Raw genomic sequence first — 12,202 nt, 5'->3', positions numbered from 1 at the left:
TAAGACCAAACAATTGTTTGGGAGGCCAAAATATAAACCTGCCTGACATAACTGGGAGGCCACCCAAAAAAATGATTTGATGTGATTTAAGACTGTTAATTATAACATGTAGGATTCAGTGGAACAAATATAAATGCATGGGAGTGTTGGAAAAAGTTTTGTTGGTCTCCTGGTATCTACCTGTGACCATGGACACAGAACATCCAAACATATTGTCTCAGTTACTAGGCACCCAGGCACTGGCTGACGCTTCCAAGTTCCTTCCCCTCACTTAGAAAATACCTCCCTCATGAAACATCGAAGGAGGAGTTTGGTGGACCTTCTATTATCTGTTGCTGGTTTAATGTAGGTGGGACTTCTTGGTTCAATCTTGTGTTAGGAACTACTAAAGAGTTAGCAAGGGTCAGTGTAGATTGGCACAAAGTACTGGCGTACAGTCACTGTACTACTGTAATCAGTCGCTGTAGACCAAATTTGTAAAATATTCTTGAATGTTTCATAAATAACCTTGAGGCATTTTTTATTTTTCAGGTCCAATGATGCACCAGCAGCCTTCTTCACAGCAATATAACATGCCTCAGGGCGGTGCACAGCATTACCAGGGACAACAGCCACCTATTGGAATGATGGGCCAAGTTAACCAAGGGAATCACATGATGGGTCAGAGGCAAATTCCACCTTACAGACCTCCACAGCAAGGTAAGAACATGATTGTTTTTTACCTTGCAAACTAACAAGCCATCATTTACATGATCCATTTACGCACTGCAAGCACGTAGGTCAGATGGTTGGACATATTAGTACATTGACACGTTAGCAAATGTTAGTGAAAGCTATAGTGGCTGGATAATGGTTTTGTGTTAGTTCATTGAAATAACTTTCCTTTTAGTTCTAAGCTTAAAGCAAATTAATCTGGAAATTTAAGGACAGAATTTAGGAACCAGCAATTTTGTAACAGGTGACAAGCGTTTCAAAATGTTTGTTACATATACCAGCCTGTGGCATCTAAGTCAGTGCAATGCACCAGCCTGTAGCACCCAGCTCTCCAGCACCTCCCTCCTTGACCATGTATCTGCCAGGAACCAGTAGAACCTGGCACTACACTTCCTCCTAAAATGAAAAAAATCCTCACGTCTGTGTGGTTGCTTGGAAATGGGGGGGGGGGGGGGGGTGTCTGCGGCCTCTGTAATATCACAGTGCATTCTCATTGTAGGGAACCAGTTCACATGACTCAAGGCAAATGAATGGGAGGGGGGGCTGCCATTAATAGCCTGTTGTCAAAAAGTGTTGAGCAGAAAGGGGCACATGCTCTGTTCATCGGGTTGAGTTTTGGAATGTGTCCATATCTAGCATAGATACAGGTCATGAAGAATGACTTTTACAAAATGAACAAACGTTAATAAAATGAACAATTTTTTAGGTCCACCACAACAGTACTCAGGCCAAGAAGACTATTATGGAGACCAATACAGTCATAGTGGGCAAGGTCCTTCTGAAGGCATTAACCAACAATATTACCCTGAAGGTAATTTTTCTTTAGAATAAAATTTAATTTTTTTTTTATTTAATTTTTTTTGGTAGCTACACCACGCTGGATATACAAACTTATGCAACTCCTTTAACACACTTTAGGGCAAATAATATCTAAAATAATTTTAGATCTCCGAAACTGTATTTGGTTGCACATTATCCATTGTTGATTTACTTAGTATCATAGTCAGATTTGAAAGGCTTGTTTTTAACATTTAAAGAAAACTCAACTCATTTAGATGGGGTTTAGGAGCGATTGCCCGGCATCTTCAGCCTGAAAGTGATCACTTTAAAGTCCAACCTGTAAATTGTATTTAGAGTATATTCAGTATCTCCACTTTCTGGGTTGTCCTACTTGTGTGAGAAGACATCAGCCTCAATATTTAGGTTATAATCCACGTAATTAATGTAATTCTTTATTGGAGGTGCATCTAAGTCTTTTCTGAACTAAAGTGCATTAAAAAAAAAAGAAAAGTTAATTCAATTGCTACCTGGCATGTGAGACTTGTACTAGAAGCTATGTAGTTTCAGAATATTCACTTGTGATGGGGGGAAAAAATTGTAATTATGCTTAGAATAAAAACTAAAAAAAAACCTCTTTGATCTAACATTTTTGCACTCTGTTATAACCCTCTAACTTACCACTTCTACATTATGTAAATTTGGCATCTACATTGGAGGTTAATGTATAAATGGAAGAGTCCTGACAAAGGTGTGAGAAGTATATCTGCCCTCTTAATCCTGTATCGGTAGTGTATAGTAAGTGCCAAGCCGATTCCATGAAGTGTGACTCATCTATAGGATGAGGCATGTTCCATAAACATCTATCAGCAGGTGGAGGAAACGTTTCTAAATTAAATCAACAGATCTCTTTACAGGCACAGACATGAGATAATCTGCTATAACCCAGCAAGTTATTTTTGTATGGTCCTTAAATTGGTCTTCATTACTAAGTATTAAAAAAAAAAAATCCTCTTCCAAATTCAGTGTTCATTTTATTCTTACAATATTGAGAACCGTATCCTCACATTTGTTACGGAAATAATTTTCATTTTAAATATTTAAAAATCAGATCTTTATTACAGTTCAGCTGTAATAATGGCTGTCTGTAATTTACTCCATGTGTCAGTCTCCTTATTAGGCCTCCTGTCACATGACACTTAGGCTGGTATAATATAATCACAAGATGCCATAAGGAAATGTCTGCTTTTGGCCTATTCGTAAGGTTACATAGTATCTCTTAGATGTGTATTAATACTCTTCAGTATTTGCTGCAGTCATTGTATCATCGTTTACTTTGTGACACTGAAAGCATAAAAATTCATATACTACGCAAACTTGTCCAGTGAAAGCTAAAGGCATGTCTTATGTTTTCTGCATGTAATTTTTCTCCATTTAGCAAATGCCACTGCTTGTTTGTGAATAAAAATGTGTATTTATGTATAACATTATATATGCAGGTTTTTTTGTTTTTTTTTGTTTAGACGTGCCACATCCAAAATTATATCATTTTATTTTTAAATGCAAAACAGTGTTGATAAAGTGGTCGTTGACCTGAGCGAGTCCCCACAGTTTGACTCTAGATGCAAACTCTGAAAAAGGGCCCCCTTCATCAATTTTTGTAAATAATTGGTGAGAGACTTCACCAGTTAAAAAAAATAAATATATGCATTTATTAGAGTTGGCCATAGTTGTAATTGCTTGTTTTATTCACAAATTTGTTACTCTGCACCTCTGCGCAACTTCTGCCATTTACATCCACACATATCAGAACCTTGCAGCCCTTTGTGTTTTGAGAGTTGAAGCTGGATCGTTCACATGCAAGTGGAGCCCTGTAACTATGTGCCTGTAAGACAGGTGCAAAGTATGCACCTCACAGCAACTCTGCACATAAATTAAATGCTATGCAAAATAGTTGGGCTGTTAAAACAAAGCAAACTTTAAATTGTGCTTTTTTAAAATGTCAATGAGGTGTGCTCTGCAGATGTCAGTATGACTTTGCCTTTACAATCTCTGTAAACTGTATTAATGAATGTATTCAAACAAATGAGCCAAATCTTTGTTAATCCCTTTGAATGTAAGTTTAGCAAGCAAGCATCTACATATCATATATGTATAAATTGATGCGAAAGGTACTTATGACTGAAATCTGATTTTCTGAGCCTAGAGTAAAAATGATTGTAACATCTATTTTTTTACTATTTTTTGGGGGGGGGGGGGCCTAAATATCTTGTCGGCATTGTATAACCTTTATAAAAACATATTACTATTGTATACATATATACTTAGGTTTGTTGTAAAGTCCTTGTGCAACTCTGTACGTCTATTGTGTACATCCAAGGTTATTAAAGTTGCACAAGGACTTTATAACCGTGTTATCTATTTCACGCATTTTGATTCCCTTTTATGAAGTTAGTTTCAAAGGAGATATCTGTATTTTTAAGTTTTACTTAATTATGTTATGCTATCATGCCCCAAGTTAACATTGCATGTTTTCTAAATGTCCAATATCAGATATCTCCTACTTATAAGGTAATCGGTATGTTAAAAGCAAATTGAAATATAGATTCTCAAAAAAAGTGTTTTCTGCAATCGAGAAGTAGGGTGATGAAGTAATAGTGTCCTTCTGCTCCACGGGAGGTTTCTGTCCTCCCTTAGCTCCCCTTACAGAGCTTTTCCCACTTGTTTTAGTGTGTCATTCATTTCAATTATGTTTCATGTGAATTACATGCTGAAGCCCCATTGAAATGAATGGGCCATTGACACTAAAGTGAGAAGCTCTGATTTTTTTTTTTAAAAAACAGACTTTGAGTCCCCTTTGCCCCCAGCTAATCACAAGTGGCGTCACACACTGGCTGTTGGAATGGGAGTTCCAGAGACTTCCTGCTTTGATCCCACATCAATGGAGCCTAATTAAAGAATTAAGAATCTCTTGGAAGGGGTGGGTGACTATTAACAATGCTAGGGAGCTCCATGCAGTTTTGGCCATTTTTATTTTAAGGGACCTTCTACATTTAGTGCACACACTAAAATGAGTGGGGAAACAGGTTGTTTTTTTTTGTTGTTTTTTTAAATCTCGAAAAATTGACCGTTATTAGATTTCACCAATACACTTTAAAATATGTCAATTGTTGGTCTGCTCAGTTATTCAGCAGACTGTAATACTCATAGCACATCTGTTCTTTTTATACACCGTGTAGGAACAAATTGTGTTGTGCACTAACCTGTAAAATTAAATGGAGATGGCATTTGCTTACACCTTCTTACTTACAACGTTCATGTTGTAGAAGAGAGATTCGGCATGCCCTCTAATAGTTGAATAGAAAAGAACATCTAGCAGAGTAGTTTGCTGCAAAGGGAGGAAAAGTAAATTACTAGCATTCAATTTGTGTATGTGTGTGTGTGTGTGTATATATATATATATTGTGTGTGTGTGTGTGCATGGTCCTTGTAGTTCTGACTGTATTCATATACAAATGGATCTCAATTTGTTTCCATTTGAATTCGAGTATAAGAACTCTAGCTAAACTTCACTTGTCCTTGGACAGGTAGAACACAGTGCAGGATACTATCAGAACGCATGCACAAAGAAATATATTAGATTAACTCTTACTACTTTAATCGTTTAAAAAAACCACATTATTTTTATTGTAAAATACATCAGGTTATTTTCAATGCAATATTGTACATACAAATGTGTGTTTTATAGTTGCTCTTACTTGCATAAACAACTGTGGTAGCTACTGGCACGCACGTTTGTAGTTTTTTTAAATGGACTATGCTGTGACAGTCCTATCAGTTGACACTTAGTGTTCCCTGTAGTTGGTGCAAACAATACGGCTATAAAGAAGGAAAAAAAACAACCCAGGACTTCAATTGGCCACATCTGTGTTGGTACGCCCTTACTGTACATTTCCTTTGTTCACATGCCCCATTCCACCCTGCAAGTTTTGAGTGTCCTTTGGGTTCAGACATGACTTGCGTTCATTGGTGTAAGGTCTGTTTCTGAGTATTAACAGAGCTACTTCACGTAAGATACGGCACGCAAATGGACTTTCATCCAAAGCTGAATCGGACACATGGTATTTTTGGATTTCATATAACTGGAATGATTTTTATTTGGGATTAAATAAACATTATAGAAACTAAGCAAAGGACATGTCCACTGTCTCCCAAGTATTAAAAATGAGTTCTATTATAAACTTATCCTATTAAAGGATGGGAGAATTATTAAATTACAATTAACTTGTAACCCTTCAAAAAGTGCTTCACTTTGCTGAGGTAGCCAAAAAATAAAGAACATTTGAGGAATTACACTGTAGTTCACAGGAACTTCAAAGAATATTTTGTCTGTTGCAAAATGACTTTCAGAATTTGAGCGACTCCTTTAAAAGATTTCAGAATTTGAGACATTATGCTGTTTATCTTGTTTCATTTTGCTGTATATGAATGTTTTTTTTAATTTTTAGGTTCATGCAAGAAAAAAATATATTGTTACCAATGTTCTAAATAGAAAGCCCTTTAACTCATAAGTAGGTTGATATATAGTTATATTTATAGTTCTAAATATGAGTTTTTACTAGCTAGCCAGGAATGGATTTCAAGCCGTTATTGTGCTTCAAATTGCTGTATACTTACTCTTAAGTCTTTAATGTGAAATATTCTTAATTCATGAGCTGAAATAAGTAAAACTACTTATATGCATCTCTAGCAACAGGCGATTAACGTTTCTTCCTGTTTCTTGTCGAATTGATGTAGGTCATAATGATTACGGTTATCAGCAACCGTCGTATCCTGAACAAGGCTACGATAGGCCTTACGAGGATTCCTCACAACATTACTACGAAGGAGGTATCTATATACCTTCACACACACACTCACATATATCAATCTTTTTCCGTTTGCCAATCCCGGAATGAGAGATCTTTTCACAAAACATGTCCACATCAATCTTTCTAGAAAGCTTAGTGTTGGCTTATTTATTTTCATTTTACACAATAAAGCTAGGCATCAACCTTCAACACAGTAATTATTCACAAGCCCTTACTCACTAAATTACTAAAACATGTTCATTTTCCAAAGTTTGTTAGCAAAAGAAACCTAACTAAATAATCCATTAGATATTTCCATCCTATTTACATACACACACACACACACATTTTGTCTTTAGGTACCAGCTTTCTGATCATGTCTAGCTAGTATGTGCTCTTTAAGCTGTCTTAATGTTTTTCTTTACTCTTACATCATGGTCACAAGACTGTGATACTCTGTAAATGTATTGCTCGTTTGCCAAGGATGCTGAAAAAATTGCTGCAGTCCAAACTTGCAAAGCTCGCTTTATTAAGTTTGTGGGCTGATTTTTCTCCTTATGTTTGATTTTTATGTTTTGGTGTTTAGTAGTATTTTTTTTTACTGTGTTTTTTCTTTTTCTTTTATTTTATATTGGTTTTGTATTTTTTTTTTTTCCTGTTTGGTGTTGGTTGTAAATTATGAAATTTAAAGCCTGGCCTTTAATTTCCTTCCTTTGTTGTGTACGTTTTAAATTCGCCTTCAGGAAACGCACAGTATAGTCAACAGCAAGAAACCTATCAAGGGCCACCACAGCAGCAAGGCTACCCACCCCAGCAGCAGCAGTACCCAAGCCAGCAAGGTTATCCTGGCCAACAGCAAGGTTATGGTGAGTATTTAGTCAGTGCAAATAGTCTTGTGTACTAACATGATTCAAATCAGCCTTTACTGCTTGCTGATTTCACAGACTGATATATCATGATATATATTTTTTTACTTAAAGACCAATAAGATTTCATAATGGCAACATTTTTGAGAGAGAGTTTAACACAAAGCAAGTTTTAAAAGATCACTAAATGGATGAAGGAAGAACACGTCTAAAACACCACACTAGGATGCCTTCAATTGCCCATTGAGTGGTAGCTCTTTCATTGATATGCTGTTTGCTCATGGCTGTCCTTACCTTGTTCTCCTGTATAGCTACACACCCTGTCATTGGATTGCACTAGTGAGTTTAGTGGAAGGGGGTGTTCACAGGAAGAAAATAGTAGCTGCTCCTTACCCTTCAGAAACAATATGGAGCTATAGAGAGGAGCAGAGACGCCAGTAAGTACTATGACCCCTGAAAAACATGCTGCTCAAACATTACATTTATTAATTATTATTATTAATTTTTATTTATAAGGCGCCACAAGGCGTCCGCAGTTGTGCACTTAGTTGGAAGTATTAAATTACAAAAACCCCAGAGCAATTTAAACCTTGTCTCATGGTGCAGTCAAGATTGACAAAGTAGGGACTGGTGGGAAGAGATTTACTGAACAGGAGTAGTGAGCATGGACCTCTATATTTGGTGTCAATATTGTTTGAAAAGGGTCCAGAGAGTATATTATTGGTCACAAGGACCAGAGGTGCGGTACTTGCTACCTGCTCCCTTTTATCAGGTTACATCTTTTTATCCAACTTCTAACATCCCCTGAATATTGTTACAATTATTTAATTTGATTAAAAGTTAATCTCCATAATACACTGTTTTGTCTTTTATGTAATAATGTGTATTGGTACAATTGTTTTAATATTCTGCCTTTACCCTAGGTCCTTCACAGAGTGGTCCAGGACCTCAATACCCCAACTACACTCAGGGACAGGGTCAGCAGTATGTGGCATACAGACCTACACAGCCAGGACCATCACAGCCACAGCAGCAGAGACCTTATGGATATGATCAGGTAGAGCCTTTCAGGCCACCGGTTGTATAAATAATGACCAAAAAAAACCAACCAACCACATTTAGGCCAAAACTCAATGAATAATACTTTTTGTTTTTTATTCCTGTCGTCAGGATCTATTTTCAAGTCACAGTTTACAATGGTAACATGATTGCTAGGGGTTAGATCTATAAGTTATAGCATTATAGTTTACAGCTTAATATGTAGATTAATGCTGTGCTTTTCTTGCTGCTATATACAGTGTAAGCAGAAATTTTACAGTGATCCTGCTTTTATTCTGCACTGAAAAGGGAAGGGCTACAGAGCAACTACTTTATACCTCATTGGAGGGGGGCAAGCGTGAGACCAATTGGAATAATTATGTTTAATGGGCCACTGTTGGAGATTCTACCTGGAGGTATAAAGAATGCCCACTGCAACATCAGTTTTCATTGTTCTGGACAGAAGAGTACGTTTTTGGTGTATGATGCCTATTTGATTTGGCTAGAGACTTTTTTTTTGTTTTTGTTTTCTTTTGCAAACGAAATATCATACAATTACTTTTTGAAGTTAATGCTTTTCACGTTAGAATAGTTATTCTGGTCTTAACACACGGTTAATGTTTCTTTATTTTAGGGTCAGTATGGAAACTACCAACAATAAAAAAAAACAAAAAAAACTTTTGGGTTCCTGTAGCCAGTCCTTGTAGCTGTTGTATTGCTTCCTTGGAACTGTGGACATCTCCCTTTGAAGAGTTTATTAACTTTTATCTTTTACATTCGGGAAAACAATGTCAATTAATGGCAGCTTCTACGTTTTTCAGTCCATATGGATTCATTATTGAAGACTGCAGTGATTCACATGCCAAGCTATTTCACTTCATGTCCTCTAGGTGGTGGTGTTGCATCACACGATCCAGGATCTCCATTTAATGTAGAAAGTAGACCATTCAAACCTTCCATAAAAGGTTTTTCGGAGATGTATTTTTCTCTTTTCTATCATGGTAGGATTGTTCTATGGATTTTGTCACAAGTTAAAGCTGCAAACCAGCACAATAAAATCGGGAATAGGATGTTTAAAACTATGTAAAATTAAATTTCATACCTTTTTAGCTACAAATGTGAGTAATTAAGGGGCACATTTGGTCATATGCCATGAATGTTGATGATGGTAGGTTTTAAAAACAGGAAAACAATTGTTAAGTTATCTAATTTTTATTTTTTTTTAAATTTGTCCTACAATGTGGCAGCCTGAAATGTTGTGACCTCCTCCTCCTTCCTTTTTATTTTTAATTGGAAAGCTCTGTTTTGAGTAATTAAGAATTTTTGCAAGTTATATCTCTCAATTTCCAGGAATATATAGTTATAGTTCAGCAGGCATCTGATCAGAGTTATGTTTTCATGTCTATTGACCAGCACACAATTTTATTTAAACAATAAAGCGCGCAAACTGCAATACATCGTATTTCTCAATGACTGAGTAACCATTATGCAATACAATTCAGCAACAGAAGACTTTATTGTAAGAGGTATGTCATACTTTTTTGGCATCTAAAGTATGTTAAGAGATTGTATGTGTTTATTATTTTGCAGAGCAATATTTTTCCTGTTTAAAACTTAATAAAATACACAACACGATTTAAACTTAGTACGGGCAGTATTATTGTCATCTGTTTTATGGGTTTTGTGCCAAACTTGCACCGGTGTATTTGCATTGATATTTAAAATGTACTTTAAAACAAAAATAAATTATTTGTGACTTGGAGTTTTAATTTTGTTGTAAAATGTGTACGGACTGTTTTATTATTTAAAGAAATGGAGCTTCATTACTATGATATTCTCTAACTGCAAATGCACAATGGGGGTAAAAACCAAATGTGAACATTTTCAAATACCCCTAAAAACTACAAAAATATTGTGCTGTTTGTTTAATTTCAAGATTTCTCATAATACATCTGATCAATGAACGCTGGGATCACCCAAGAGCTGTTGAAGTGCCATAGGTGTGTGTGTGTGTGTGTGTGTGTGTGTGTGTGTGTATGTATATATATAATGTGTATATATATTCTTTACAGTGTTAATTATTCCTTGAAATTTGAATACAAAAATATATTCTTTAGCAGGTTTATGGAGATTGACATATGTTTTATTTAAATCTGTTAAATGTATTTGTTTTGTTATATATGCATGACAGGATGGGCTTACTATGCCACCACACTTTGAGTTTTTACTGCTTTTCAGCAACTAGTTATCTTGTACTATTCCTATCAGCGCTGCTTGACAAAATGAACCACTCCTCAACTGTGGTGTTCCCAGTTGTAGGATGGTGATCACTGCCACCACCAGGCTCTAGCACCTGCAACCACTCGTGTTTCTTGAACCATGTATAGCTGCTGCAGCACTTGCTGACTGCTCTGCCTGTATTGGAATGCCAGTTGGCTGGCAAAACACTTTTATAAAGTTTTACACAAAGGTCTGTCTCTGGTTAATGGAATTACCCAATCTCCTTATCTGTCCATGAGGGTTGTTCTGAATATTTTACATTAACTTTGGTGACTGGGATGTAACCGCTCACCTGAAAGTATCAAAGATTATAGCTTGGGGGCTAAAACTAGCGGCCAGACGTTCAGTGGTTTTTTACATGGGTCTAGTATCACCTAATTATACACACATACTAGTTTTGTCAGCAGCAGATTAATCTGCATGTATGGTTTTGGACTGAAAGGAAACCAGTACAAACATAGTGAGAACCTACAAACTCCTCACGGATAGTCCTTGGTTGCCTATTAATGTGGCAGCAATGCTAACCACTCTACAGCCGAACTGAGATTGGCAACAAGTTTCGGAGCCAGATCCTGGGGGACAACCTTGCCAGTAGGAACTTAATGAGCTTTGCTTTGGATCTTTGTTTCCTGTGATTCCCAGGAGACATCTCTTTCCTACTGGGTTCATTAGAACTCTGCTAGAGCTAGTGGGAGGGCCTTTGGTATTGCTGCTCTCTGCACGGGCCCTCTTAAGAACATCTTGGGCCCCTGGGCACAGCAGTGCACCGGGGCCCCTATATATACAAAAAAAACCTGGAAAAAGAAAAGAAGAAAATTCTTACCGTGCTGTCAGCTGACGATCCGGCTCCCTCCATGGTCTCCTCCTCCGTCGCGCTCTGCAATGGATGGCGGGCGTGATGATGTCACGCCCGACATGCACTGCGAGCGCAACGGAGGAGGAGACCATGGAGGGAGCCGGATCGCCAGCTGACAGCACGGTAAGAATTTTCTTCTTTTCTTTTTCCAGGTGTTTGTTTTTTTTTGACTTCCTCTGACGGACACCCCTGGGCTGCAGGGCCCCCGGGCACCTGCCCATTGTGCCCTATGAGAAAGACGGCTCTGCTCCTTGAAATGCGGATTGGACCCACAGTAGCTAAACACAGACAGGACTTCAAGTTCCCAATTAGACTGCCAGGTGAGTGATTTTTATATACATATACAGGGCGGCATATTATGTCAAATTACTATCCACTTCTCTACCCAGACCCACATGAAGAACTACAAAGCATAAAGCTTAAAAAACAATGAATAAGAATGTAAAACTCCAAAAGCTGTGAATGAACAATGTGGATGGTTAGTTATTAAAATGTGCCCAAATTTCTCCTCAATCAGTTTCTCCATCAAAAGCGTGTTTGAGTTTTATTATTTTTTATTTTATTTATTTTTAATTGTCTGTCAACCAAAAAAGTTTTTTGTCTTCTATAAGGTAAAAAAAAAGGTTTGCAAGCAGCCTGGTCTACACCTGACCAAGTGCATAATGATTACTGTCTTGGTAGATAAGTGTTTGGAGGCCTCAAGCGAGTCGTTTATTCACTCACAACCTTTAAACCACAGCTATTTCATTGGCAAATAGTCATGTGTTCCAAGTTAGTGTTAAGGTAGAAAGTAGGCCAAAAAAAAGTAACCATTTGTCATT

General features: G+C 37.0%; 1 protein-coding gene across 7 annotated transcripts in view; it reads left to right on the top strand.

Annotated features, from left to right (window-relative positions):
• Positions 1 to 10,007, top strand: part of SS18 (SS18 subunit of BAF chromatin remodeling complex) — a 50,106-nt gene extending 40,099 nt beyond the window's left edge. For 2 of the 7 annotated variants that reach the window (XM_075213450.1, XM_075213448.1), the window contains 5 exons: positions 532 to 699; positions 1,421 to 1,525; positions 6,289 to 6,381; positions 7,085 to 7,207; positions 8,131 to 10,007. In XM_075213450.1, coding sequence (XP_075069551.1) covers positions 532 to 699; positions 1,421 to 1,525; positions 6,289 to 6,381; positions 7,085 to 7,207; positions 8,131 to 8,294 — 653 coding nt within the window. In that variant the 3' untranslated portion in view covers positions 8,295 to 10,007. The remainder of the gene's footprint in view (positions 1 to 531; positions 700 to 1,420; positions 1,526 to 6,288; positions 6,382 to 7,084; positions 7,208 to 8,130) is intronic. The other 5 variants (XM_075213449.1, XM_075213452.1, XM_075213454.1 and 2 more) reach the window with 5 other exon arrangements.
• The last annotated feature ends 2,195 nt before the right edge of the window (positions 10,008 to 12,202 follow it).

The sequence above is a fragment of the Mixophyes fleayi genome, chromosome 5 (genome assembly GCF_038048845.1).
Source record: "Mixophyes fleayi isolate aMixFle1 chromosome 5, aMixFle1.hap1, whole genome shotgun sequence".
In the NCBI taxonomy this organism is placed as follows: Eukaryota; Metazoa; Chordata; class Amphibia; order Anura; family Limnodynastidae; genus Mixophyes; species Mixophyes fleayi.
The sequence above is the reverse complement of the archived record's forward strand: the minus strand, read 5'-3'. Positions and strand labels throughout refer to the sequence as shown.